Source organism: Malurus melanocephalus, unplaced genomic scaffold (assembly GCF_030028575.1).
Source record: "Malurus melanocephalus ecotype Western Australia unplaced genomic scaffold, MMel_1.1 scaffold_762, whole genome shotgun sequence".
In the NCBI taxonomy this organism is placed as follows: domain Eukaryota; kingdom Metazoa; phylum Chordata; class Aves; order Passeriformes; family Maluridae; genus Malurus; species Malurus melanocephalus.
Window position 1 is genome coordinate 57,991 of NW_026623994.1, and position 25,890 is coordinate 83,880.

The 25,890-nt window shown below is 36.2% G+C and overlaps 1 protein-coding gene across 2 annotated transcripts in view; it reads right to left on the reverse strand.

The window, feature by feature from the left end:
• Nucleotides 1–4,486: 4,486 nt before the first annotated feature.
• Nucleotides 4,487–25,890, reverse strand: part of LOC130584775 (solute carrier organic anion transporter family member 4C1-like) — a 30,373-nt gene continuing 8,969 nt past the window's right edge. Inside the window, exons 3-14 of one of the 2 annotated variants that reach the window (XM_057384972.1) lie at nt 23,925–24,119; nt 21,165–21,261; nt 20,145–20,266; nt 19,495–19,610; nt 19,059–19,203; nt 17,062–17,257; nt 13,212–13,365; nt 11,325–11,506; nt 9,301–9,365; nt 7,441–7,578; nt 6,797–6,891; nt 4,487–5,877 (exon numbers count right to left, since the gene is read on the reverse strand). In XM_057384972.1, coding sequence (XP_057240955.1) covers nt 5,806–5,877; nt 6,797–6,891; nt 7,441–7,578; nt 9,301–9,365; nt 11,325–11,506; nt 13,212–13,365; nt 17,062–17,257; nt 19,059–19,203; nt 19,495–19,610; nt 20,145–20,266; nt 21,165–21,261; nt 23,925–24,119 — 1,577 coding nt within the window. In that variant the 3' untranslated portion in view covers nt 4,487–5,805. The remainder of the gene's footprint in view (nt 5,878–6,796; nt 6,892–7,440; nt 7,579–9,300; nt 9,366–11,324; nt 11,507–13,211; nt 13,366–17,061; nt 17,258–19,058; nt 19,204–19,494; nt 19,611–20,144; nt 20,267–21,164; nt 21,262–23,924; nt 24,120–25,890) is intronic. The other variant, XM_057384973.1, reaches the window with a different exon arrangement.

Genomic DNA, 25,890 nt, shown 5'->3' on the forward strand with positions numbered 1-25,890 from the left:
AGACATGTCTTAAAAAGAAATTAAGTCATAAAAAAGCATATTCATTTATTTACCACAAAAAGGAAGTCACTGCCACTGCAAAAGCAGGAATCAAGCAGACAAAAGACACCAGTTACACTTTCATTGACTGTGTATTTTTGCAAAAGCTGGTTATTTTCTTCTCTGCACTCTAAAAAAATTGTAATGTTCCATGCAAAACACAACAAAATTGGCTATTTTTTTAGCGGAAATATGGTCATCTGGTGGGGAGGGGAAAAAACCACACACACAATAAAATATCCCACAACAAATAAATAAAATGAAACAAAACCCACAAATTAAGTCTAAAGTTCTAGTATCACAATTGTCTAGTATCATAATTGTATGTTCTAGTGTAGTAACAGATTAAGACGATATTTTATTCTCATTCATTAATAAAAACATTTCTGTAACTTTCTTACATTTGCTTACACCTGAACCTACCTTTAATGAGTGTGTTGGTTTTACTTGGCCCAGTTTTTGGAGGTGGGGGGGCCAAAAAGATGGCGCCTGTGAGAAGCTTCTGGAGGCTTCCACCATGTCCAGCGGAGCCAATTGCTGTTGGTTCTGAGGATGATGGACATGCCACTGACCAAACCTGGGCCAATTAAAGATAGTGGTTACGCCTCTGTGAAAACRTATTTAAGAAGAAATCAAAACAAAGGGCACACAGAGAGTAGTTTTGCCAGTGGAGGAGGCTGAGAAATATGTGAAGGATGCAGACACCAAGGTCAGTGCAGGAGGGGGAGGAGCTGCTCCAGGCGCCAGAGCTGGGATTCCTTTGCAGGCCGTGGTGACGAGCATGGTGAAGCAGGTTGTCCCCCTGCAGCCCATGAGGTCCACAGAGGGTGCAGGAGCCACCTGCAGCCCGTGGAGGAGGGAGGTCCCCACGCCGGAGCGGGCAGACACGGGAAGCGGGCTGTATCCAGCAGGAGACCCATGGAGAGAGAGGCCTTGCTCCTGAGATGGAACAGCCTGGTCTTCTGACTGTACCCGGTGGACAAGAGAGCCCACGGTGAAGCAGTTTGGGGATGACTGTCTGCCCGTGGGGGGACTCACGCAGCAGCAGATGTGTGTGGCCTGCTGCTCGTGAGAGTGAAGCCACGCCGGAGAGGTTCATGGAGAACTGTCTCCCGTGGGAGGGACCCCACGGCAACGCAAGGAAAGGAATCTTCTCCCTCAGCTGTCACAGAGGATCCGGTGATGAACTGACCAACCCCAAACCCTGTTCCGTTCCTGCTGCTTTGTTGTATGTGGGAAGGCGGGAGGGAGTGGGGAGAAGATCGGTGTCTTTGAGGGTTGTAATTTATTTCTCATTCTCCTCCTCTGACTTTGTTAATAATAAATTCACTTGATTATTTAAGTTGTGCCTGTTTTGTCCATCAAGTGTTTTCCTCCCTGTTCCTTATCTCAACTCATGAACCTTTTTGTTAGTTTTTTTTTCCCCCTTCGCTCTTCTCAACCCAGTGTGGTGGTGGGGGAGAGCGAATGAGCAGGTGTTGTGGGTGCCTGGCTTTTGGCCAGCATTCCAAACCGCAACAATGAGGTAACTGCTTTAACAAGGCAGTTTGTCATACTGTCATCATCTCAGTAACAGTGAGCAACTGACAAACAAGTAAAAACAGGTAATTAGTTATACACCTTGCTAAGGTTCCCATGTTTCTGTCCATAATCTGTCAGTAGATGTAATTTGATCTACTCTGTTTACAAACACATTTCAAATAATTTTGTTCAGATACTTCTAATCATGTGCAAGGAGACCTCACAAAAGAGGTGTGTATACAAAATATTTTAAGGTTTTACGTAATTATATTTGTTACCCACCTGCAAAACAAAATTCAATTTTTCACCTTTCTCAGTATTCATGACACCAGAAAGAATATACTCTTGCCATTGCAAGTAAATTTTGGTGTTAAGGTATTAAATTTGGAGATGTTCTCAAATAAAAAGCTTTTTTAGAAGTGGCTCCAGCTTTTAGTGTGCAGAGCTTGAGGTTACTTTACCATCATCCTTCGTCTTCAAATGAGAGAAAATGCAGTTTGCAATCTTGGTTTTGCGATTAACAAAACATACAACAACAAGAAAGTTTAGATCAGGAGTTTCTTCTCAACTGTAATAGTTAACCATGGTCACTCCCTTGTAAGACTCATGGAATCCTGCATATTTATTGAGYAGAGGCTCCAATAAAGTTTTGGGTAATTCATTTGTATTAGCTGTATATGGCAATATACTTCGTTTTAGAAGCTTAGTTCTGGTTTACAGATGAATTTAAATTTTTGTTCTACTATGATGTTTAGTTGGACAACTTTGTTTACTAGAATTTGTTCCTAAAAGCAATCATGCTAGTTAGAAGATGCAACTTTCAACAAGCCTTAAATCATCCTTATTTTGGACAATACTTGAATATCTTAAACCCCAAATCTGTGGTAGTTCATATAACCTCAAAAATAATAATCCATGAAATTAGCAATCCAAACACTCTGAATAGCAGTTCACAGAGCATGTACAAATCACAAAAGACTGCCAACTTCTCTTCAAACTGTTTTACCACTGTTACCATGAAAAGAACTATCCTCACCCAGTGAGCCATATACAGAGTATTAGTTGCCAAGTGTTTTTAATATTAACATGAGTTACAAACTGATATTAAATAAATGAAACAGCAACAAAAACTAACAAAAGAAACTAAAAAATGCTGTGCGAAAGTAGGTAAGTCTCTGTCCTTGTAAGAACACCTAATAGAAGCTACACATCACATGGTGAATGGGGCAAAGGTCCCATTGGGGAGCATCTCACAGAAACAGAGAACCATTTGGGGTGGTCAGGAACACAGGAACACTTGGATCATCTAATCCAAACTCTCTGCCCAGGGTTTGAAACGTCAGCCAGAACAGGTTATTCAGGATCATGTACATTCAGATTTTAAACATCATCAAAATGGCTTMACAAATTCCTGAGAAACTTGTTCCAGTGTTTGACTGCTTTCACAGTTTAAAAACCATTTCTTGTGTTCAGAGGAAATTTCAGGTGTTCACTTTGTGTCCACTGCCTCTTGTCCAGAAAGTTGGGAATTAGTAAGTCTGGTTTTTACCTCTTCAAACTTCAGAACCTCCTTGTGTCTGATCTACTGAACAAAAAGAACTCCCCCAGCTCCCTGTATGAATGATATTCCTGTAGTTTAATTTTCATTGTAGTCCTACACAACACCCACTCCAGTGAGTGTAACATCCTTGTTCTGGAGAGTCCAGAACTGGTCCCAGCACTTCAGGTCTGGTCTCAGTAGCATGGAATAGGAACAGAAGCACTTCCATGGACCTCCGTCAGTGCTTTGCTTAACGCAAACTAAGACACTGTTGGCCTTTTTTGCTGCCTTGTGGTCAGCTTGTCTACCATGAACTCAAGGACCTTCTCTGAAGGGCTGCCTTCCATCTGCGTGGGCCCCTGCCTATTACTGATGGATGGGATTATCTTTCCCTTGGGTGCRAGCTTTTGTACTTCCTTTGCTGAAATTCAAAAGGTTCCTGTTTTCCCATTTCTCAGTCTTGTAAAGGTTCTTCTGTATGGCAGCAACCATCCCTTTTGTATGGCAGCAAACATCCAGTCTAGAAGCCACTTGTCTAGAGCACAATATATCTCATCATTCAGGTTATTAAAGAAGGGTTTGAATTTTAATAGCTCCAGTATTGATCTGTGGGGTTCAGCAGCAAGGACTTGACTCAACCTGGACTTTGTACTTGGCACTCTGGGCACAGTCATGGGGCGAATTTTTAACTCAGCCTGCCTGACCAGATACATAATACACACAATATCTTCACATTGTAAAACCTTTGACACAACATTCACTCGCCTCCACTATGTATTGCTATGAAACAAGGTAAATGGATAAACTTCCATTTGGTCTGTCTTCTAGTTACTGTGCTGCTACTCCTCCTAAATAAGCAAAGAAAATCTTTAATGGGTCATAGGCTAGATTCGACATTACAACAGCAATTCTTCCTTCTTTCTCCCCCCAAATAACCACTTCAGTGCAAGTAAAACTGTGTAACTTCTTCAGAAAATTCTCACTGTTCAGCCCCACAAGTTTGGTAATCTATGCAACTGCATTAAGCAGCAGAAACTGTAAATTGTTTTCATAGTCTAAGACAGAACAAAATGAGCAAGTTTACCAGTTGAGCTACTATTCTACATGTAGCAGTATCACTRTACCCTGCACAAACCATGTCAGAGCTAGAAAATTAATTCAGAGTCTTAGTCCGCATTCCCAAACATTAAGGCAGATCAGTATTTCATTCTTTCAGGGGTAGTTACTCATTTTGCTATAATCCCATTCATCAGGAAACAATCACAAAACTTATCAGGAGACATTCATTGATATGGAGCAAGCAAATCTTGCCCCTTTCCCTCCCTCCCTCCCTCCCTCCTTCCCTCCAAAGCCATCAGGTCTTGTGCTTTCACATGTTGTAGTTTTATTTTGCTTTATTTCCTGAATAGTTATTTACAAATAGAGGATCTTCTTGAGCTGCATACTTAACCTCTAGCTAATTTAACAGTTACACTTAAAGAATTAGATGAAACATGAGTCATATACTATAATCCTTTGTTGTAGCACTTGTTTCAAAATCTTGGCAGTCAATAAATATAGTCCTTGTAATCCAAGGAAGATGGCACACCGCTTTCTAAAAGTGACATGAACAGCATGAACAACAGAAAAAACCCCATTTAGTAACAAAGTGAGTGCAGAGGGTATCTTAATCATGAAAATTTTCCTGTTGTCAATATCGAATGATATTTTGGTAGTGGGCAATATAGTTTAATGTCTGGTAATAGTGGCTAACTTGCGACCACTTGCATTGTGCTATACAAATATGGCTTTAATAACATGACTTACATTAAGTCAAAAAGAACAACTAAAGCTATATTTTAGTTTTGATGCTTCCATACATATTCTTGCTAGCCTTCAGCCCTGTGTTTAAGAAACACAGTTAAAAAGACCTTAGTCACATTTGCAAATGACAGTGAATACACAGATTTAGTAGGAAAATAGGTTTTATTTTTAAATTTTATAGAAACATTTTAACAAGACTTAAATAAAGCAGTTGAACAGCAAGTCTCTGTATATATCCCAGGTAGAAACTCAAGCACTTAAATTAACACATATTGTAATTTTGCAACTCAGCTATCCTAACTATTTACATTTTCCTATAAATACTAAAAAGTAAACTTATGCCATTAAGATCCATGTAAAAATATTTCTAAAACAGCTAAATTCACACATTCCCAAGTGTTTCTACAGAAAAATYCCCGAAGGCATTAGCCCAGATTATGTGCACATTAAGTCCTTTTTAAACATGAACAGTTCCCTTCAATATACTAAGTTACTTGTTTTCTCCCAATACAGTAAAATTTAGGGATAAATGCAGCTCAGTCAGCTTGTTCAGTTTATTTCTCATGTTTTATGATCAGAGTATTCATCTTGTTTCAACTAAGTTACATACCAGACTTTTAAAATTAGACTGAAAATTCAAGTGTCACTTCTTTGGATTGAAACAATGGAATACTAAACAATGTTTAGCAAATTAGAGAACACTATAGATTCACAACTATTTCAAGTTGTTCAACTGTTGAATATGATCTTTTTATATTTAGGTAATGCAGTACAAGAACTTTGGTACAAGTGTTGTCATAATGCTTATCTTTACATTTTTCTTTCAAAAGTTCCTGATTTGCTCACAATTTATGTGTGTATAGCAGATCTCTTTTCTGCAGTCTTTCGTGGCAGGGCTTTAGTTAATGGTGGAGGCTTGTAGAAATACACTGCCATGACCACAAAGATGATTGTGATGATTTTGCAAGCAGCACCTGAATGCGAAGAACAGGAGAGTTTTTATTGCGCTCACTTTCAGTAGTAGAAGGAAGCTTCCTCATTTAGGAAGCTTCATAATGGTGAATTACATACACCCTTAAGACTGAAATTCATAGCCTCCATTTCAATGTATTTTGCTTGATTTACACAGGGCAGATAAAGGTAGTCATCAAACTGCATTCAGTCCCCACACTTGCCTGCCACTTTTTCCTTGCAGCAGCTATTACCTTTGTTTCAGTTTTGTATTTCTTCAGCCCATTCTAGCTTAAACTGCCAAGTCTTTCTTATTTCTTCTTTCAGTATTGTCATTCATTATATCAACATTCTCTTTTCCAGAAACTAAGACTTCCCACATAGAATGCCTGTTAAGTATTCTCTTGTCAGCTGTCTTAAAAGATTACAAAAGGTGTTTGTGCAACTTGGAAAGCCAAGAAGGGCAAAACAGGAGGGATTGTCTTTTGTCACAAATATGCCATGAGATACTGAAACCTCGAATTGTGACAACTGCTTTTTCCATTTCAGGATTAGACAGCACCACTTCAGTTTACACACTATAAATATCACAACTGCTAGAAGACAGGACAACAGCACTTACTACAAATGCAAGCTTAGCCTGCCTTCTCTCCCACTGGCTTACATACCTCACACATTTGAAGTGAACAGATTGTTAAACAAGTAATGATTTTTGTTGACTGGTGTTCAGACATATTTTCAAGAACTTTATACAAGTTAGGGAAAAGAACCCAAAATACAAAAAGAGGAAGAAAGTTCCTCAGACCTTAAATTGCCATCACACCAATCCAGATAACGACAGAATGATTTGAGTTGGATGGGAACCTAAAGACTGTCTAGTTCCAACCCCATACTATGGACAGGAATACCTTCCATTAGATCAGGTTGCTCAGGGTCCCATACCTTGAACACTTCTGGGCATGGGGCATCCATAACTTGTTGGTGCAACCCGTTCCAGTGTGTGGCCACCCTCTCAGTAAAGAGTTTCTTCATAGTATCTAACCAAAACACAACCTCTGAGTTTAAATCCATTCTGCCTTCATAATCACTATGCTCTCTGAKAAAAAGTCCTTCTCTATTTATCTTGCAGGCTCCCCTTCAGGTATTGGAAGGCCACAATAAGGTCAGTGTGGAGCCCTCACTTTTCCACGCTGAACAATCCAAACCCTCTCAGACTTTTCTTTTTAGGAGAGGTGCTCCATCTCTCTAATCATCTTCACACCCCTAATCATGCTCATGACCCTGAAGACAGACTGAAGTGTGTGCTAGTCCCTTAAAATCTAGTGAATAGGGTATGACAATGAAGCAAGACCAAAGAGCAAAACTATTTTGTGTTATTATAAATGATTTTTTTAAATTAACCTTTAAGGGTTACTTACTGTGGTGTTTCTCCTTCCATAATACTTTACTTATTATTTAAGAAAAAAAATCTAAAAATACTGGTGCTAAAATTAGAAGTATACGGTTCAATTAAAAAATAATTCCCACCTAGCATGAGGATCAGTATATCTACTACCTGGTATATGTATTTACTGTAAATGACTTACTTATACCCATCAGCAAATAAGCCATTCTTTCATTGTCATATATCCAGCAGGCTCCTTTAGCTTCACATTCATTAATATCCCACAGAGTACAACTGTTATCTATAGCAACTCCAAACAAGATAGGTCCAGGAATAGTACCTAAAAAATACATTAACACATTAGAATGTTTGAAAAACTTGGAATAACTCGTCTTCATCATACAGTGAAATGCCAGGCTGGTAGGGAAGATAAAATGGGAAAATCAAACACTAAACATGACACTTTGATTAAAGGCATAGGCCTCATATTACATAGTAAGTCTGCACCTAACATTGCTCTCAGTTAATAGGTAGGATGCACAGAGTATCAGTTAATTCTTTATATAGTTCTCAGTTTAATAAGTAAGAAGTTTATTCAAAGACTTGAGCTTAACTTTCTCAGTCTTCATCAGGAAAAAAGTGATTAAAATCAGGAGTCAAAACAGCTAATCAAGGAAGTAGAAATGTAATTGAAAGAATTTTGATCTGTTCCAAAACAACTAAAATATTATGTTAATATGTTCAGTTATACATTTCTTCCCATTCCTAGCTTCCAGTAAAAAAATCACAAGAAAAAAAGAACGAAGGCACTGTTTAAAATTRTTCATGCACAGATTTTACTAACTTTGTGATTTGCATGTTTTAATGAACAAATGTGTTGCATCCAGGTATAGCTAATTTTATAATAAACACCCCAGGTACACCCCTGCATGTCTACCCAACCCACCCAAAGACTCAACTCTCCAAGAGCTATCAAGTAGCTATGTCCTTCACTACATCTTCTGCCTAAAACCCTGTGTGATTCCTGAAGTCTGCAGCATAAATACATTGCTGGAAAGTAATACTGGTAATTGCTGCCTTTTTCAGTCATAATACAGGCAATGCAAAAACTTCAATTGCTCCACAGTGAAGTCAGGAGTCAGAACTCTAATAAATACCTGAACTCTGAGTGAAGCAGAGAGACCCTCACACAACACTGAGCTCTACCTTCCAGCTAATTTCTACATGTAAGGATGTTCTCTTTTGTTATGCTTTATTGGTAGAATGAATAAAAATGAATTAGAATTTAAATACAGCAAAGCAGAACTCACACTGTTAGACATGTGATCTCAAAGATTGCAGTACTAAATATTGGCATGAAAGTCTAATCAGCAACAGTGTCTTGTCCCAGTCTTGATTTAAAGAYGTCATTTAAAAACTGCCTAATACTAAAGGAAGAATTTAAAATATACCTGAGAAAATTTAAATTACTGTGAACCAGAAAACACCTATTAGTATTAGTTAGCTTATTTATAGAGATTCATCTGTCTTACTGAAAGGCTGGAGATGCTTTGATTTAGAATTCAAGTATTTTATTTCCCACATTATGCTCAATAATTATTTATGTACAAGTGTCTACAATTTCAATAAATGCTAAAATCAGTCATAGGCATTTTAAAGAAAGGAAGAAGAAGAAAGGCTACCCCTATTCACTATTCTTTTAACATCTGGATTTCAGATGTTAACTACATGAAGCTGTTTTCTATTACACCAGTTTTCTTATCTCAGATTTCAGAATAGGCCTTCTTCTAGGGAAAGTAATGTCAGGTGCCTTTTACTGATAGAATGACAGTTACCTCAATTTGGTTTGTGCTCATAAGAACAAGAAAGGTTACAGTGAGCATGAATACCCTATTAACAAGGAATTTGAATCCAGATGGTACCTTATAAGTGTATACTGTAAGACAATGACAGACTGCTTCAAGTTCCTCTGAAAGCTTCTTAATGCACTATGTAAAAGTTTAGGAAAGAAAGTCAAATAGGCAGATTATCAGAGGCAAATATTTCAACAAGAAAATCATACCCAGTAGTCTCAGAAACACTGACTGTACTCCAAGAGCAAATGAGCGCTGTTTATCTGGCACACACCTGTAAGTAAGATTTGCAGTTTAAGACACAGTAAACAAGTTCCATTTCTGTGCTGTGTCTCTCAGTGAACATGCTTTGTCTTTGTATAAGCTTTTAACCTCTTAGTTGCAGAGAAGTTTAGAAATCCAGTGTGCAGAACAAGTAACCAAACTACTTCAAGTGATGTTTAGCTAAATTATAGAAAAACCGCCAGTAGCCCATCAAGAAATTTTTGATTTAACTAGCTTAACAAAATAGTATAAATAAAAAGGAAGGTTGCTATCAGCACCCTGGTATATTACAGAACATTTTTTCCATAGAACAACCAAGGAATTTAAAGAGAATGCTAGGATGCAATCCTGAGCTACTATGCCTAAAGAAGCAATACATAAATTGAGATTAGAGAGCACAGCACAACATGCTGTATTTCCATAACATTTGTTTACATCCACCTGACCTTATAAATAAACTTTGCTGGTCTGGGCTATACAAACCAATATATTGATTTAATAAGTAGCAGAATTTACCTCTTTACCTCTTACCACTATTTTAAAATATTTTTCCAGACATCAAAGTGTCTTGAAGATACTACCATAAAGGTTAAATACAACTGGACTTGTTTAATGTATACAATTTTGTTTCAGAACTATTTTCTTAAATAAACTGTATCATGCCTTTTCATAAACTCTCAGTGTTGAAAAAGAACGTATTTACGTATTCAGAAGTTATTCCCATATTCAGGAGTATGTATGAGAATTAGCCACATCAAAACACCCAAGACGAGCACTTATCATCAGTCAGTGTTAGGATCCTATTACCCATAAAGGCATTTAGGAAAAGAAGGAATTTTACATCATGCAGGTTATTATTTCTAACACTATAACACTGTCATGAATACATGAGTTTATGTTTGAAGTTGCACAAGAGGTTCACCAAAAAGATACCAGAATATACTATAAAACTTACTGACATTTAGATAATCAAATTCGTTTCTGAAAATTTAAACTACTCTGTAGTCCTTTCTTCCATAAAAACTGTTTCACTATTTTAGCTGAATTATATAAGGATTCAAATATTCAAATGCTACTGCTTAGAATCATTGAAATAAAACTAAGTGAGCTCAATTTTGAAGATAAAGCAGAACTTTACTTTTTCTGCCCTCATACTAATATGCCAATATGCTAATTCCAGACTTACATCATTCCTGATTTAGATCAAACCTGGACAGGAGGCTACTACAAAGCACTGTTGTAGTACGTATTTATTTCCTCAGCCCCCTGCCAAAGGGCATCTAGCCACACCCTCTCAAAGCAACATGCCTAGAAGTATTAGAGGCACAAGTCAGATGTCAACATAAAGCAAAACAGTACTACATTCGGAATGAGAAGCATATTTTAAAAATCAAAACAAAAAAAAAATCTAAATTTTACATATATTAGTTTCAGCAAAACCACTGGTTAATATGCTATCACATTTTACATCAATGATCACAATATATACAATATCATGGGAAGTAGTCTACAGTTCTTGACAGACTACAATTTTTCAAGCCATTGCTCTGAACTGAGACAGGAATCAAAGTTTGAGAATACAAGACTAATAGTTATTTTATTCTTTTCCTGATGTAATTTGAAATCTTGATACTATCAGTATACAGGTTAGTCAAATACTTTCTTCATCAAAGCACATAGCACATTTATACCTTTTGGCTTTAAATAAAACAGTCAAGAGTGTTCCCATAAAACTTGTGCTACAAGGTGCTCCCAGATTTTGCTATAAGAAAGAAAGATTTATTTTTATGTAGATTCAAATCATATCTACTAACAAGAGTGAACAGTAGTATGAATGTCCTCTGAAGTACTGCCTGGTTACTACACAACCTTGTTCAAACAGAGCATTGCAAAGCAAAACAAATAAAAGTATTTCCCTAATACTAGTTTCCACAAGAATGTTACCTTTCTTTCAGGCCAAAAAACATACCTGAGAATGGCCACAGTTGTTGGTGTAACAGCCATAAATGTAAAAACCACAGCAAAAAAGAAGAAGGTCAGGAATAAAGGTAAAAAATTGCATTTTGTTGGACATTTCCCAGGGACAGCTTCATAGTCTTCTGAACCATTTTCTCTTTTTGGTTTCCCAATACAAGAACAGTTGTGGAATGTCTACAAATAATTTATAAGACAAAATTTAGCTCCAAGAATGACACAAATTAACATTATTTTGGTACATGTTCATTGGGTCTGCATCACACAAGACAAGAATAAATACAGACTTTACCAAATGGGAAACAGTCCATTTCCTGATGAGCACATGATGCTAACATTAATTTTTAAAACTGGTTCAGGAGAATTTGACTGTTCCCCCTCACCTGAGCTAAAGGTATTTTTGCTTTTTGACCTAAGCAGACAGTGATTGTCTTAATTTTGTATGGAGCAAGCTTTTAGCTATGAGCATAAAAAACTTGCAGATGATAAGAGGTAAATTATAGGCAGACAGAGGTAGCTCTACTATTAAGCAGCAAAGAACAGAAGCAATATTGGACCACTTTTATAAGCAGGTGAACAAATGGAATATGTTCTTCATCCAAATCCACAGAAGTTTTCAAATCAAAAAATAATGTGTCAGTGCAGTGTGAAAGTTTGCATAGCAAGAAGCAGTCAGTTTCCTACAGTTTCATACAGATAAATGTCCTTCTCATTTAGCATTGTCTTTTTCCAATATAAAATGTACAAAGGTATTTCCTGAGTCAGCTTGGCTTTCAGATCTCACTATACTCCTCCCACATCCCTGCTCAAGAGTTTTTTTGTACTAGAAGACAGACACAGAAAGCCCATTCAGTTCTGGGAAAGCTTTATAATACCCAGGCACTTTCATGGCTTACCATTCCTGCATCAGGGGTTACTGACATTCAGGTTTTCAAACCTCATAGAAGCAGACGGTCATGTATACAGTAAACACTACATTTTGCTTAAAGATCTAGATAAGAACTTCAGGTAATTTCAAGACAATTGCTGACTTTTCTGATTGTCAATTCTATTTAAAGTACATTTAGATTTAACTTTTTTTCAGTATTAAAAAGTCCCACAGCAATACATTTGCAAAATGGCATTGCGCAAAGTGAGAAGCACTCAGGCTAACCAGTAAACCCTTGCTGGTAATGAAAGAAGGCTCAGAGATGGGAAAGCATGATGTGTCTAGAAAGCTCAAAGAACAGTGCAGGCTGTGAATGACCAGAACTGCTGCAAATGAAGCTATATAGAAAAGAAACAGGTATGCTATATCAGTGAATCAACCAGTGGTGTAAATGYTCTGCCTGAGTTCATTAAGAGAGCAGAAACATTTTCCTAAATTAGCAGACCAGCATAAACATGACAGGTGAAGGGTAGCAACTGTGGCTTACCCCAGCAGACAACTAGCAGAAACATTTCAGAGCAATGAGCTTGACCTGGCTTCAACCTGCATATGCCTTCCCAGTAACTGGGGAGACCCAGCACTATGACAGTGAACATGTTAGAGACCAGCAATGGGACTGGTACCAAAAGCRAACTGTGTATAGTAATCACTGAATTTTGCTAAACACAACCCACATTTGTAATGTGTTTTCAGTATATTTTGAATCACTGATAAATCAGAAATCCTGTGTAACATCAACTGTCATTCGGTAAATGAATTATATATTAAAAATCACATCTTCAGAAGTGGAATGTCTAAAAACACCTGGTTATAGTGTATCTTTTAGTAACTGCCAGTTAAATTCATAAATACTGCCATTTCCTTTCATACTAAGGGAAGGACATTTCTGAAACACAATGTCTTTTACAGGAAACCAGAACAAACCACGTCAGCTGTCTTCATTGCATAAAGTACCTTTTTCATGTTGTTGAAAAAATACGAGGCACATCCCGCAAAACAGGGAGAAAAGTACTGGACTTCATCTCTGCCACAAATTGGGTAGTACATGGAGCGCAAACACCTGCAGTTAGCATTGCATGGTGCTGTTAAGTTATACAGAGTGCCTGTTCTGAAAAGCAGAAGTTAATAGGCTTTTAATAAAGCAATTGAAAAACAGAAGATATGTAAATAAGTAATGTAAATAAGTAATGCAATATTTACAGCATAACAGATTTCAAAATATCCAAATTATTTATGGACTTACTTGTACAAGAATAAGCAGAGTAGTTACACCTCTAGAGGGAATTTCTATTTATTATGTGCCTAGTTATTTTTATGCTATTATTCCTTCCAAAGATTATTACTCCAATATCCACTCACAAGAGATGACAAAATTCTGCATCTAATGTAAGAGCCGAACTCTCATATGATCCTCTCCCTCCCATTTGAAGATGCTGGTTCTACTGATAATACTCCGAGATTTTCCCCTATTTTGGATTTGAGTTCAGTTGCAAAGCCACCACATTTTTACTATTTTTAACACTGCTGTGCAGACATCTAAATTGTACAAGCACTAAGATGACTGCACATGTTAAATGCAGGGTATAATAACATCCGCTGAAGGATCTTAGATATTTTCTCTGCCTGTTTAGGGACTAACTAATAAATTACAAAGTTTACTTAACCTCCTGCTTACTATATTTACTCTCAATTCAGGCATTTACTTCCAATAAAGGTCACCATGTGGTTTTATTAGAAGTAGTCCTACTATATTAACAGCATGAAAAATCACTTTGGATTGTGTGAGGACTGTGCTAAGGCATAACTGGAGAGAATAAAAACACCCTCTGATTCTAACAGTAGTTCATTAATAAGCAAAACATTTTCAGAGGTTAAGAGTTCAGCTAAAACCAGGTTACTGACAGTGCCAGTAGTTTAAATACTGTACTGTAAAACAAAAGTCCCATAATTATTTCCTGAAAGGCATGTTTCTTAATGAGAACTGGAGATTGCAAAAAATACTAATAGATGAAATAATTTATCTAAGAGGTAACTTGCATGCATTCAAGCTACAAATGGAATTAGGGACATTGTAGCTATATATAAAATCTATTTTACAGCATATTCTCACTAAATTACATTTGTGCTATAAACCTAAGCAAACGAACTTCAATTCTTCTATGTATGAAGAACGAACTACAGCACACATCAGCAAATTCAGTAATCACAGTTTTGTTTGTACAGAGCCTTGTTTTCCTGTGAGGCATGCAAAGCCTAGAAATATTTGATGAATTTGGTGGCATTTGTCCTGTTTATATGTGCAGTGTTTCTTCTCCCTGACGTCCAAAGATGAGCTAAACATTTAGTTATACACAGAGAAAAATGTAACAAAAACGATATCCCTGGCTCTTCTAAAAAACCTAGCAGATGAGGATATTAAATGCTCTTTAAAAAGCTCTGTAGGAGTTTTTAAACAAGAGTCCCAGAGGCATGTGGAAATGAACAAAGTACAGAAAGTCACTGCATTTCTGTTTCTTTAAGTTTTCAAGGAAACGCTGGGCAATAGAATTTGGCAAAACCAATTCTTTGAAGTGCCTGTTTAACAAAATGAACCATATTAGTTCTGCTGATAGTCTAATTTATTAATAAACAGTTTACTATGAGTATGATGCTGTTTTCATCAACACAAACAAGTGATCCTATACTCATTGTTCTGAGACTAAACTTGCAAAGCTTCTCTCACATCTCTGGGCTATTTTTCAAGAGGAAGACAATGCTTGCCATGAAGGATTTCTTGAAATTCTCCACAAAAAATCTGCATCAAATTCCAAGTCAACTCTCAAAGCAGTCTCCTAGTTTATTCTTTCAAAAGCATTGCTCAGTAGCATAAGTAGGAGGCAAACACTTGACTGTTCTTCCACAAGTTTATAATTTTACTACTTTTATAAGCTAGTACTACATATTTTATTCCTTCATGGAAAACATTTTAATAACTGGTACTGTATTAGTGCCACTAGCTATTCTGATGCATGTCCAATAAAGTATAGTCTGACATATAACAGTGAATTAGATAAAAAACTAGACTTTTTTTTATAATGGATACCAAGGGAAGAGAGATATTTCAGTACTGATTAACTTCAAATTGCTGTAGATAAGTGATCTTCAGCAATAGTTAAACTACATAACTGACAAAATTACACTAAACTGTTAATACAAGTTAGCTGTATTTAACTTTGGATGAAAATCAGTTCAGCTGTAAGTTTTGTTAACTGCTTGTTATTATAGGACAAAGTATAATAATACGGATAACTTCATATATCATTTTCTGTACCCTATGTTCAGGATTTGATTGATGAATACAGATGCTTCATTATGTAACTATAAGCTTTCTATAACCAAAGTATGAATTCTGATGTTCACAGACAACTTGGACTAAATTGTAATCGATCTGCTAGCATTTTTTTCACACACTGATGCAAAGCCTTATTACAGGCATTAAAATTCAATAGGCCTTTAAATATACAGTCAATTTATAGAGCAAGTTAAAAATGAAGTCAGAATGATTCAATCTTATAACTTGGTAACTTGGGCTTTAAGGTTTTTTAATATTCCTTCAGTCACCAATGTATTATACTTGATTGATTTATTTAGCATATGTTCTGGAAAGGGAAATACAAATGAATAGTAGAGTATCACAGCATTAAGTTTTACGCTCTACCAACTTGCATATAGATAAGAGCCTACAAAACCAATTTCCTTCCTCATGTGTGTGTGCTATTTGAAACTAAGGGAATTGAAACATTATGACCTTATCCTTATTTCCTTAACAAGGTGTGATTGGACATTTTCTATGACATACTGCCTCAGGTGGTGGTTTTACCACATACATTCAATGGTATCTTAAATCTGAACCTAAAAATTCAGTCTCTAAAGAATGTTTATACTTACAAAAATTTCCTTCTAATTTTGCTTTCACTTTCTGACTTTTCCCCCCACTGTCCTACTGGTTTCCAGAGTAAGCTTTGTTCACAGCAACAGGAAATATTAATCCTAGAATTTATTATAATTACTACAAAGGTGAGACTACATTCTCATTAGAAAATTGTGTTAAGTGAAAGAAATGTACCTATTGTTTAAACAGTTATTTTATATACATGTCAGCCAAAAATATTTTGAACTATGTTTCAGTTAACCATGTTACTCCACCCATTTTATTTTTAAACTTTGTCACTGAGCTATGCTGTCTTTTCATTACATTTCTATCTTCTATCAGCCATCACACATAGAAAATATTAGAAAGCCTCCTTTATAAAAGGAGGCCAGGTGTGCCAGAACTTGATGTTACAATAATCTCTTTGCTTTTCTGGTGAAAAACATGCAATCAGTGTAAAATGCTTTGTTCCTCTATACTCTCTCATGAAATACTACACCTGCCAGGAGCAAACTGCCCAGATTTTTCAGAGTTGGTTAATAATAGACACAAAAACATCACTACAGTGATGTTTATAGTAATACAAAATTAGCTGTAATCAATGCCATGGCTATTACATCTAGAATGCTTAGAGAGGCTGTGATTTCTGTGCCAAGCACAACTATACTGATCAGAACGTTTTGTAGGCAAGGCACAACACCTTTGATCATGTAATTGCATATAATTCATATAATTATATGAAAATTCCAAGACAAAATTTTAGAGTTCCATAAAACATTTTTTGTTTTGTACATCAAGGCAAAATGTAACATTTTAAATGGGTTTTACTCTATGATGTAACCGATGCATTTAAATATTAACATTAAACCCAAGAGTGCATTAAAATATATTTACCCATTATACGTTTCAGAGACACCTGCAAAAGGTTCATTCCCGCACTTAGCAAATAAAAACACTGTGTTTAAAATTAGGGCCACTGAACAAGTGCTTATCATGAACTTGATTATGGCTCTGCAACTCATTTTGAACTTGGAAACCAAGACACCACTTATGACTTGGCCTAGGGCTGCTGCTGGAATTAATACAATTCCTAGAGGAAAACAAGACAGGAGCAGTTACATAAAAATGCAAGACAAGTGTAAAGCAATTAAGAGTGCAATTCTATGCTAAGAAAAAAAATCAAAATAGTTACTTGTAAAATGCACTCCATGTTATACTGTTTTCAAACCACACTACCAGAATCTAAGTGTATGAGTAATTTATTCTACTGTTACATCACCTTTAGCCTTTTAGAGAGGTTTAACTGGACTGTGATTTATAGCTGTCCAAAACCCAACTTCAGCACAGCCAAACTTAGGACCACTATGGGGCAGAAATTGCTGAACACAAGGAGGTCCCTCCTTGAAAACAGAAAATACACTTCCGTTGCTTCGGTGATTTTTGTGTTTTTTTTGACATGTCCTTGTTTTTTGTTACCCATCTGTTACCAACTTTTTAATACAGAACATAATCAGCATCATACAAGAGACAGCACAAGATGCAGTAAGACATCTTCTGAAAGATTTGAAGTCTAGATCAGTGGGACAGTTTTGCTGTCATAGCCCACATAATCCATCATCATTTATCCTCTTTGCTCTCCAGGCAAATAACTGAGCATTTTCATATGGCTAGTCTATAATACAACACAGAACTCAGTGTAACTTACACGGACCTGAGACAGCTAACTTTGGAGGCAGTTCAGATATAGTGACAAAACTGCCCAGGGCCACAGAAAACCATACTCAACAATAGTTTAGTTTCCATGGTAATTGTTAATGCTTAGACTAACTAGCAAAGTTCAGGTACAACCAGCTTTCAGAATTAGTGGGCATTGCTTAGAAGCTGTATATTTAATTCAGTGCTGTCAATATTTTCAACTCAAACACAAGGTCTGTGGAAAAAAGGAAAAAGSAACACTCAGTTTTCTACCTTACTACTGGTTTTTGATTAACAGTGGAGCATGCATTCCACTGTATTTGTACATAAAACTTGCAGATACATCATTTTGATGCAACAATACTAATCTCATACTGCCCAGAGGAGTAAGTATTTCAGAAAGTCTTTGCCGAGCATTGGAGAAAGAGTAACTCAACTAGCATATGATTATATTGCAGAACTCTACAGCTTAGCAAGACATTCTAGAAATACTAAAGTCTGCATTTTCCAAGCATCTGTTGGCATTAGGGACATTTCCGCCTTGATCTGGTTGCTATTCCTCAGAATTAATTGTGACAAAGTTAATCATGTGGCCCTACTGAGCGCAGCTTTTCCATCAGATTTCTTCTCTTTCTCCAACACTCACAGCTTTCCCCTGCTCAATTACTTCTGCACATCAGAAAATAAATAGGTGACAATATGCCAACTATAGAACCAGTTGCATAATAGCTTTATAACATATCCTGATTAGACATTTTATTACAAACTCATTGTAACATCAGTGTGGAATTAAAGAAGAGAAAGGCAAAGTCAACTTCCAGTTTGTGATAAGCACTGTTTTTTATTTAGCTGCCATTCATCTTGATTGTTTTAGTAGGGACTAAGATACTTCAGCAAATTTTAAATAAGGAAAATTAAATGTTTTTCTCCAAGAATAAGAAAGGAATAAACTATCATTTCATCAGCACACAAAATACTCACTCTACTTTGAATATGAGTATCAAGCCTTACGAACCTACAAACAACAAGTACTAGGGCAGGCAAAAGTAACTAAAATACTGCTCTGATCACTCCATTCCATCTAAGTGCATTCACAAATATCTCACACAAAAGAAGATAATCACATAATCTTCCATCTGTAATGTTAAGTGTTCAACACAATCTATTTAAGACTTAAAAATAAAAAGCCACATTACCTCCAAGAGTTGCTGAAAAACTTGATGACTTTCCAAATTGATTTTCTATAAACTTTGGTAGAAATGTGGCAAATCCAGTGGCAACTAAAGCTTCTGAGGAACTGGCTATTATTAGACTCATGAGCACTGGATTCTTCAACAGTATCTATGGGAAGAAATTATCATAACGTTCTGGAAATTATTTGATTTTGGTACCAACTAATGTAGCAGTCTATATTTTAAAAGTAGATACTCTGAAGTGGAACTTCTGTAATACACTTTTCTAACAATTTCAACTATCAACAAAATTAATGTGCAATAAATTATCATTAGCACTGAAGTCTTCCCTAAGACAACATGATAAGCCATTACCTTCCTAAAGACCTCTGAAAAAAACATCTGAAAAAATAATTTCTCAAAATATATTCAGTTTTAGCAAACTGGAGATTTTTCTTACCAGGAGAGCCAAAGGAAAGTCTTTAAAACTTTGTCCAATGTTGTTGGCCTGAACCAGTATCTGACTTCCATCATCATGTGTTTCAGAGATTTTTTCAGCCTGTATTTTTGCTGTTCCTACAAATGGTCATATTTATGGAAAATGAAAACATTGAGTAGCTGCACTCCTAAACAATGTCAAAAAGCTACAAAAATTGAAGCTTTTTCATTTTTAAATCATCCTCACTTCTCCCATCTCTTACTTCTTCTCTTCCATCATTTGTCCTTCAATATTAGTATAGTAAATGCCTCTGGATGCTCCTGGAATTTGACCACCAGTTTCCATGCTTAGTTATACATGTTTCCAGTCCTACAGTACATCATTATATAGAATTATAGAATGGTTTGGGGAATTGAAGATTATCTAGTCCCAAGACCCTGGCCATGGGCAACACCACCATACGCAAGATCCTTCCTCTAGCTGATTCACCTTGTTTTAAAGGCTACATGTTGGAGGGGAAAACCAAAAAACTGCACTTGTCCTCAGGTTTTAGTCAAAACCAGTTAACTATGAAACAAAATCAAAGATGAAATATTCAGTCCAGCAACCTATAACCCACAAATATAAACAAATCTCTGTTTCAAAGTAACCAAATATTGCCAAACCTTTACCTGGTAGATGCCTCGGAAAGCATGAAAAAGGTATTATAAGAAGCCAAATTGCAAAAAAGCATGCAAGAAATCCTATCCACCATGCTCCAAGCCAACGTGGGTCGTCTTGATTGAGCTTTGAACTGGAAAAGTATTTCAGAAAAAGCAGGTTTACCTTTCTCAATTTCAGATTTTAGTGAGCTGGAATACTTCCATTAAATACTTATTTAACAGAAAGCCCTTTAATACTGCCATTTTCTTAGTTTTACATATATTAAATATGTTGTTTGCTTGTTTAAACCAACTTCAGGGGGTAATTATAAAAATATTGCATTCTACCAAATATAGCCTTCAACTCATTAGTCAATGTTACTCCAATTGAAAGACCATTCTTTGGCCCTAATTTCAAGATCTTGAAGCATTATTAAGATACTGGAAAAGCTTGGTTTAGAAAGATTCCTCATAATCAATGAGTTATAGCAAAGCCAGTTCAAACGTTCAGAATGCCATTGCATTGATCTGAAATCTCTAAAACTAAGGAAATGAAAGTATAGATGAAATTGTTGGTTTAGACAGAAGAACAATTTATAACTTTATTTTTTTAATAGTGGACTATTACTCAACCGATAGATTTTCTAGCAAGCTCTTCCCTAGGACTTAAGGAGAAATATCCTAACCCTCATTCCAACTCCAGGAAACTTTCCACAAGAAATCAGTAGGTGCAGCTTAAAGTTGAATAAATAACTAAGCAAAAGAAAAACCATTTTCTGTTACTGAGGTTTAAAATAGCTAACATTTAAATGCTAGAACTAACTATTTGCACTACAGAGAAGCCTTCACACACAGTGGAGTCACTACTCACTCCGGGAAGTAAGTCACTTGCTTGAAGCTACTATAGGTGCTACTTGTTTCCAAGTTAATGAAGGTCTTGAAATGTAGTATTGTCTGAAAAACTTTTTCCTCAAAGGGAGAAAAGCTGAAGATTTTTTTTTAAAAAATAGGAAAAGAAAATAGAAAGCAATAAACTAATTTGTATCTTGCCTTTCTGGGATCTGGATATCAATATAAACCTTAAGCAGCTGCCCTCCTAAAACATAGCCAATAGCAGGACCCAGCAGAGACATGGCATAGCCAATTCCTAGAAAAGAAAATACATCAAGTTCAGCATAACTTCTTTCTTCTTTTTTAAAGCTTTAATAAAATTCTTAAATCAACTTCAGACCAAAAGGTTTCTGTAAGTCAACCTATTCTTTCACTGTCACTACTTCAATTACAGCATATAGAAGACAAAACCTATAACTATGCCTCAAAAAGGAAATTCGCAGCTCTCAAATTAGAAGTTTCAACCCAGAGGTTCAGCAAAAGGTATTTCACTAACTGCACCTTTAAGCATCATTAGATTGCTTTTTGCCCATTTTGTTCCTGCATTTAAAAGCTAGCTGGTGAAAAGAAATTTTAAGTGAAATTATTAACACTGATTATTAACAGTGTTGACCACAATCTTTATGAACCTTATATTTTTCAGTCTTAAATTATCTGCTAGTTCTTCTAAGACCAGAAGACAAAAGTTACATTAAAGTGTTTGACTGGACTAATATCTGCCTTAAAATATAAAACCAGGGCTCTTGACAGCTCCTGATGATTCTTAATAAAAGAAACCAAAACAAACAACAAAACAAACAAGCCAGAACACCTCCCCCCCCCCCCCAAAAAAAAATCCCCAGCAGCCTGCAAAATTGCGGGTGTAACCATACCCTACAAAAGAGTGCAAGACTTTTCTGATGTAACACTTGTATCCCTGGCCTAGCAGACAGATTTCTGTTGCTGTTTGGCACTCACTGATAGCAGGAGCACTAGGTCTATAGATTAAGGCTTTCAATTAAGAGCAACTGGATACATCTTTATGTAGTGAACATGCATTCATACTGCAGATACTCTATGCTGCTTTCCCAGGTGAAATAAACTGTATTTCTCATTTGTTTCTGAAGTTCATGAATCACAAGTGCTTTATTTCCCTCTAGTTAGTAAGAGAAAACGATGGGGGAGTCAGGAGAGTGAGAGGGGTGGAAGAGGGGGAAGCAATGCAAAATGTAACGCTCAGATAAGTCAAAATGARTACTGAGTAGATATATCCCATGTTTTCTTACATTTCAAAAATAATGACATGGTCATAGGAACTGCGTGAGTTAAGTTCACATTCATCCTACAGAACTTCAAACTGAGCATAGAAAGTACCTATTTCCTCCCACACACTCAATTTAAATACTACTTGGAATTGTTTAACTTCAATGGCTTTAGTTGTAGATGCCCCAGTTCAGCAAGAGCAGAATAGTCCTCATGAAAATGCACCCAGTTTCAAAGAGAAAGAAATCACCAACTTATGAGTTGCAAGCTTATAGTAAGAGATGCTAGCAGCTATTCACAATTTTAGGGATGGAGCCTGGGCTTGTTTTGGTTCTGTTTTGTGAGGTTTTTTTTTTGGTTTTTTTTTGTTTTTTTTTTTTTTTTTTTTTTTTCTTTCTTGCATAAGCATTCTTGTATTGGTTAAAGCAACACAATATACTTAACACTTAATACATTGCATAAAAGCAAGGAAAAGAATCAAGGCTTAGTTACCTAGCTACTCACACTCCAGTTTTGCTATATTAGGTAGAATACACTGCTCTTCTGAACTGAGTTGCCTGAAGATTGTGCATGCATTAATTTATTGTACTGATCTTTTTTTATAAGTATAAACACTGACATAATTCTCCTGAGTTTTCAGGTAATTTCTTGTTCCCCCAATCATGCAGCAACCCTAATTCGGCTCTATTTATTTCACTGCTTTCAGGGGAGGAAGAAAAAGTGTAATATTATCTCTCTTAAAATAAAGAAATAGCAAAAATAAAACTTGCCTTTGTTATCTAATATTTATTATATGCAACTGTGCTATTTGTTGGCATCAAATGAAGTAGTGTGCTGGGAACAAATGTGCAAAAAACTGTGTGCAAACAGATAATTATTTCAATTTTGCCACTTAAAATTTTGATTAGTCTAGCAAATTTTAGTCCTGGAATCTGAGATCCTTTGAATTCCTCCTGCAAGTTACCTGTATAGCTAATATGTTTTTAATCAGTTTACATATATGAAGGGACAAATAAGTATCTTCATACACATAGAAAACAGACTTAGACTGCAATAAAAAGGCACATAACCTAGAAGATGGTGACTGAAAAAGATTAAAAACCACTGCTCATAATTAGTATTCTTTAGCTTTTAAACAGCCCCAGTAAAGCAATCCCTGTTCTTGAACTACATCCAAATGCCAAATTTGTATGTGGCTAGAGAACTGGATTGATCACATGATGCACAGCTGTGTTCATGCACTGAATGAACAGCCTACTATAAGAAGATATGCAAATAAAGTTATTAAAGGATACAATATGATCTAGCTACTGACCTGACTGATACATGGTATTTTTCAATACCTGTGACTAAAAAGTAAATTTAACTACAACCTATTCCGCTGTTAACAGAGAGCCTACATTAACCATTTAACCATTTTCAATTACTGACATGAAAAGGTGACAGAAGGGGTGCTCAAAGTAGCTTTACCCTCCTCTGTGAAATAAAAAAATAAACAGACTTGGTACTTAGGAGCAGACTAATACCAAAATTTCACAGTAATTGATGTAGAAACACTTTATACATGTAAATAATAATTACAAGATTATTTAATCAGAGGGATTCATACAAGCATTTCGAAGGCATTGCAGTCTATGATCTATCCAGACAATGTGTTATAAACAGTTTTAAAGTTACCTATATAAAGGGAAGACTTGTGTTTTGGGACACTATCATCAATAAAAGCTGTCCCCAAAGTATACAGAGGAGTTCCTCCAACTCCCAGCAGCAGCTGTCCCACAATAAAGACGTACAGATAGTTGTGAAGGGAAGAGTTTGTGCTGGCACTGCAGGTAGCATTAACAAAGGTGGTTTCTGCAGTTTGACACGTGTCTGAAAAACAGAAACAGCAAAACTTTACAATTCTGTTGCCAAACTCATCACAGTTCAACTTGAAGAAGAATCTGTACTGAAAATTGAACTACAAAACAATGCTGTTATGTCACACTCCCATTTTAATTTTCACAMCTATTAATATATCAAATATGGTAATGCCAAGCCTTCTGTGAGATCACTGCCCCCAAAAGAACACTGTGAGGGTTTGGATTTTGTTTCCTCTCCAGGAAGATAAAATGAATAAAACAGGCTTATTAAAATGCCTTGGTTTGTTGAAAGTATTACTGACCAGATGTATGAAAAAAACAAACCAACCACCTGTCAAATGGTGATTTTACAGTTTATCAATGTTCTATGTAACAGACACCTCATTTTGTTTTTGTGCCTTGTACCAATTCTGAGGAACAGAATAACAATTACATAATGTATTATAYATACTTATAACAATTTCCACTCAAGTGACAAGAGCAGCCTGAACAATCTGAGGAAAGCTGGGCACATTTGAAAGTGCAGTCAGTCATTCGCAAAGATAATCTTCCCTTTACATTCACTCTTTTGAGAAGTGTTTGCCTATGAAAAAGAGGAAAACCCTAAAAACCTACATCACTATCTCTCAGAGAACACACATTGCCATGTCTCTAAAACAACAARTTAATGTAAAGCCTCTGTTCCTGTGCACACACAAAGAGGAAAGCAGTGGTACAGYAGTGTAAGGCTGTATCTGCTCCTGTAATACTTGGCACAACAAGGAGGGAAGAGGAAAGACAAAATGAAGAAAGGGAGTATGTGTTGTCTTCTCCTTTCTCTTGCTTTTACTGTATTTTTGGTAATAGTATCAAATGGCAAGATACAGAAGAATGGTTCTTTCCATGTTTTTCCACATAAGAGCATAAAACCCCAAGAAWGAGGATAAACCCAACAGTCTGGTGGTAATAAGCCCCACTGAACAACTATATGACAACATCCTCCAGATCAGGTAAGTAGACTGATTAATTCATACTACTTCACTACAAAATTCTTATGTCCTTTTTTTTCTTTAGGTACCTTTACATCTGAAAACACTTTTTACTTAAGCAAAGAAACGGCAAACTCAAGCCACACTTTGGGCTCACAAAACCAAGCATAAAGAAATGCTGGCCACATAGCAAGTATCAAAACTGTCTACACTGGTGTTATAAATATGTCCATAGGTTTTATCATTACTTTCTGTAACACACAATGGGTGATACAGCGCTGTCGCACATAAGCAGGCGAATGCAAGGGACTCTTCATTTCAAAAGGAAGAGTCTTTAAAGTTTTCCTTCCTTTTACCTCAGGAAGTATCCTGGGTAATCCGTCCCAATGTTTGACTGTCTTCACAATAAAGTCGTCATCTTTGTATCAAATGAAAAAACCACAGTTCACATTTGCTGTGACAGATATATTGAAACATGTTTAAATTTGTAAAATAAAATCCGAGACGAAAGTTCAGAGGTACACTGCTTATAGCATCTGCAGTTTTCACAGTCCTCCGTGCCGTCTGATTAATCAAATTAGTCTGACTCTGTTAGCGAAGCACCAGCAGGGGGAGCCCCTGACTGCATATACCGGAGCCACCTAAAGCAATAGTGGCCCATGCAACCTGGAAAGATGACCAGAACAAACAGCTGATCGTCCCTGGGTTACTAAGTTAAATTTGAACCCTTTCTGGAGAATAGAAAGCACATTTTACAGTGGCTAAAAAAGTTGTAATAGGCGGACCATTGATTAGCAGCTCTTTTAATATGAA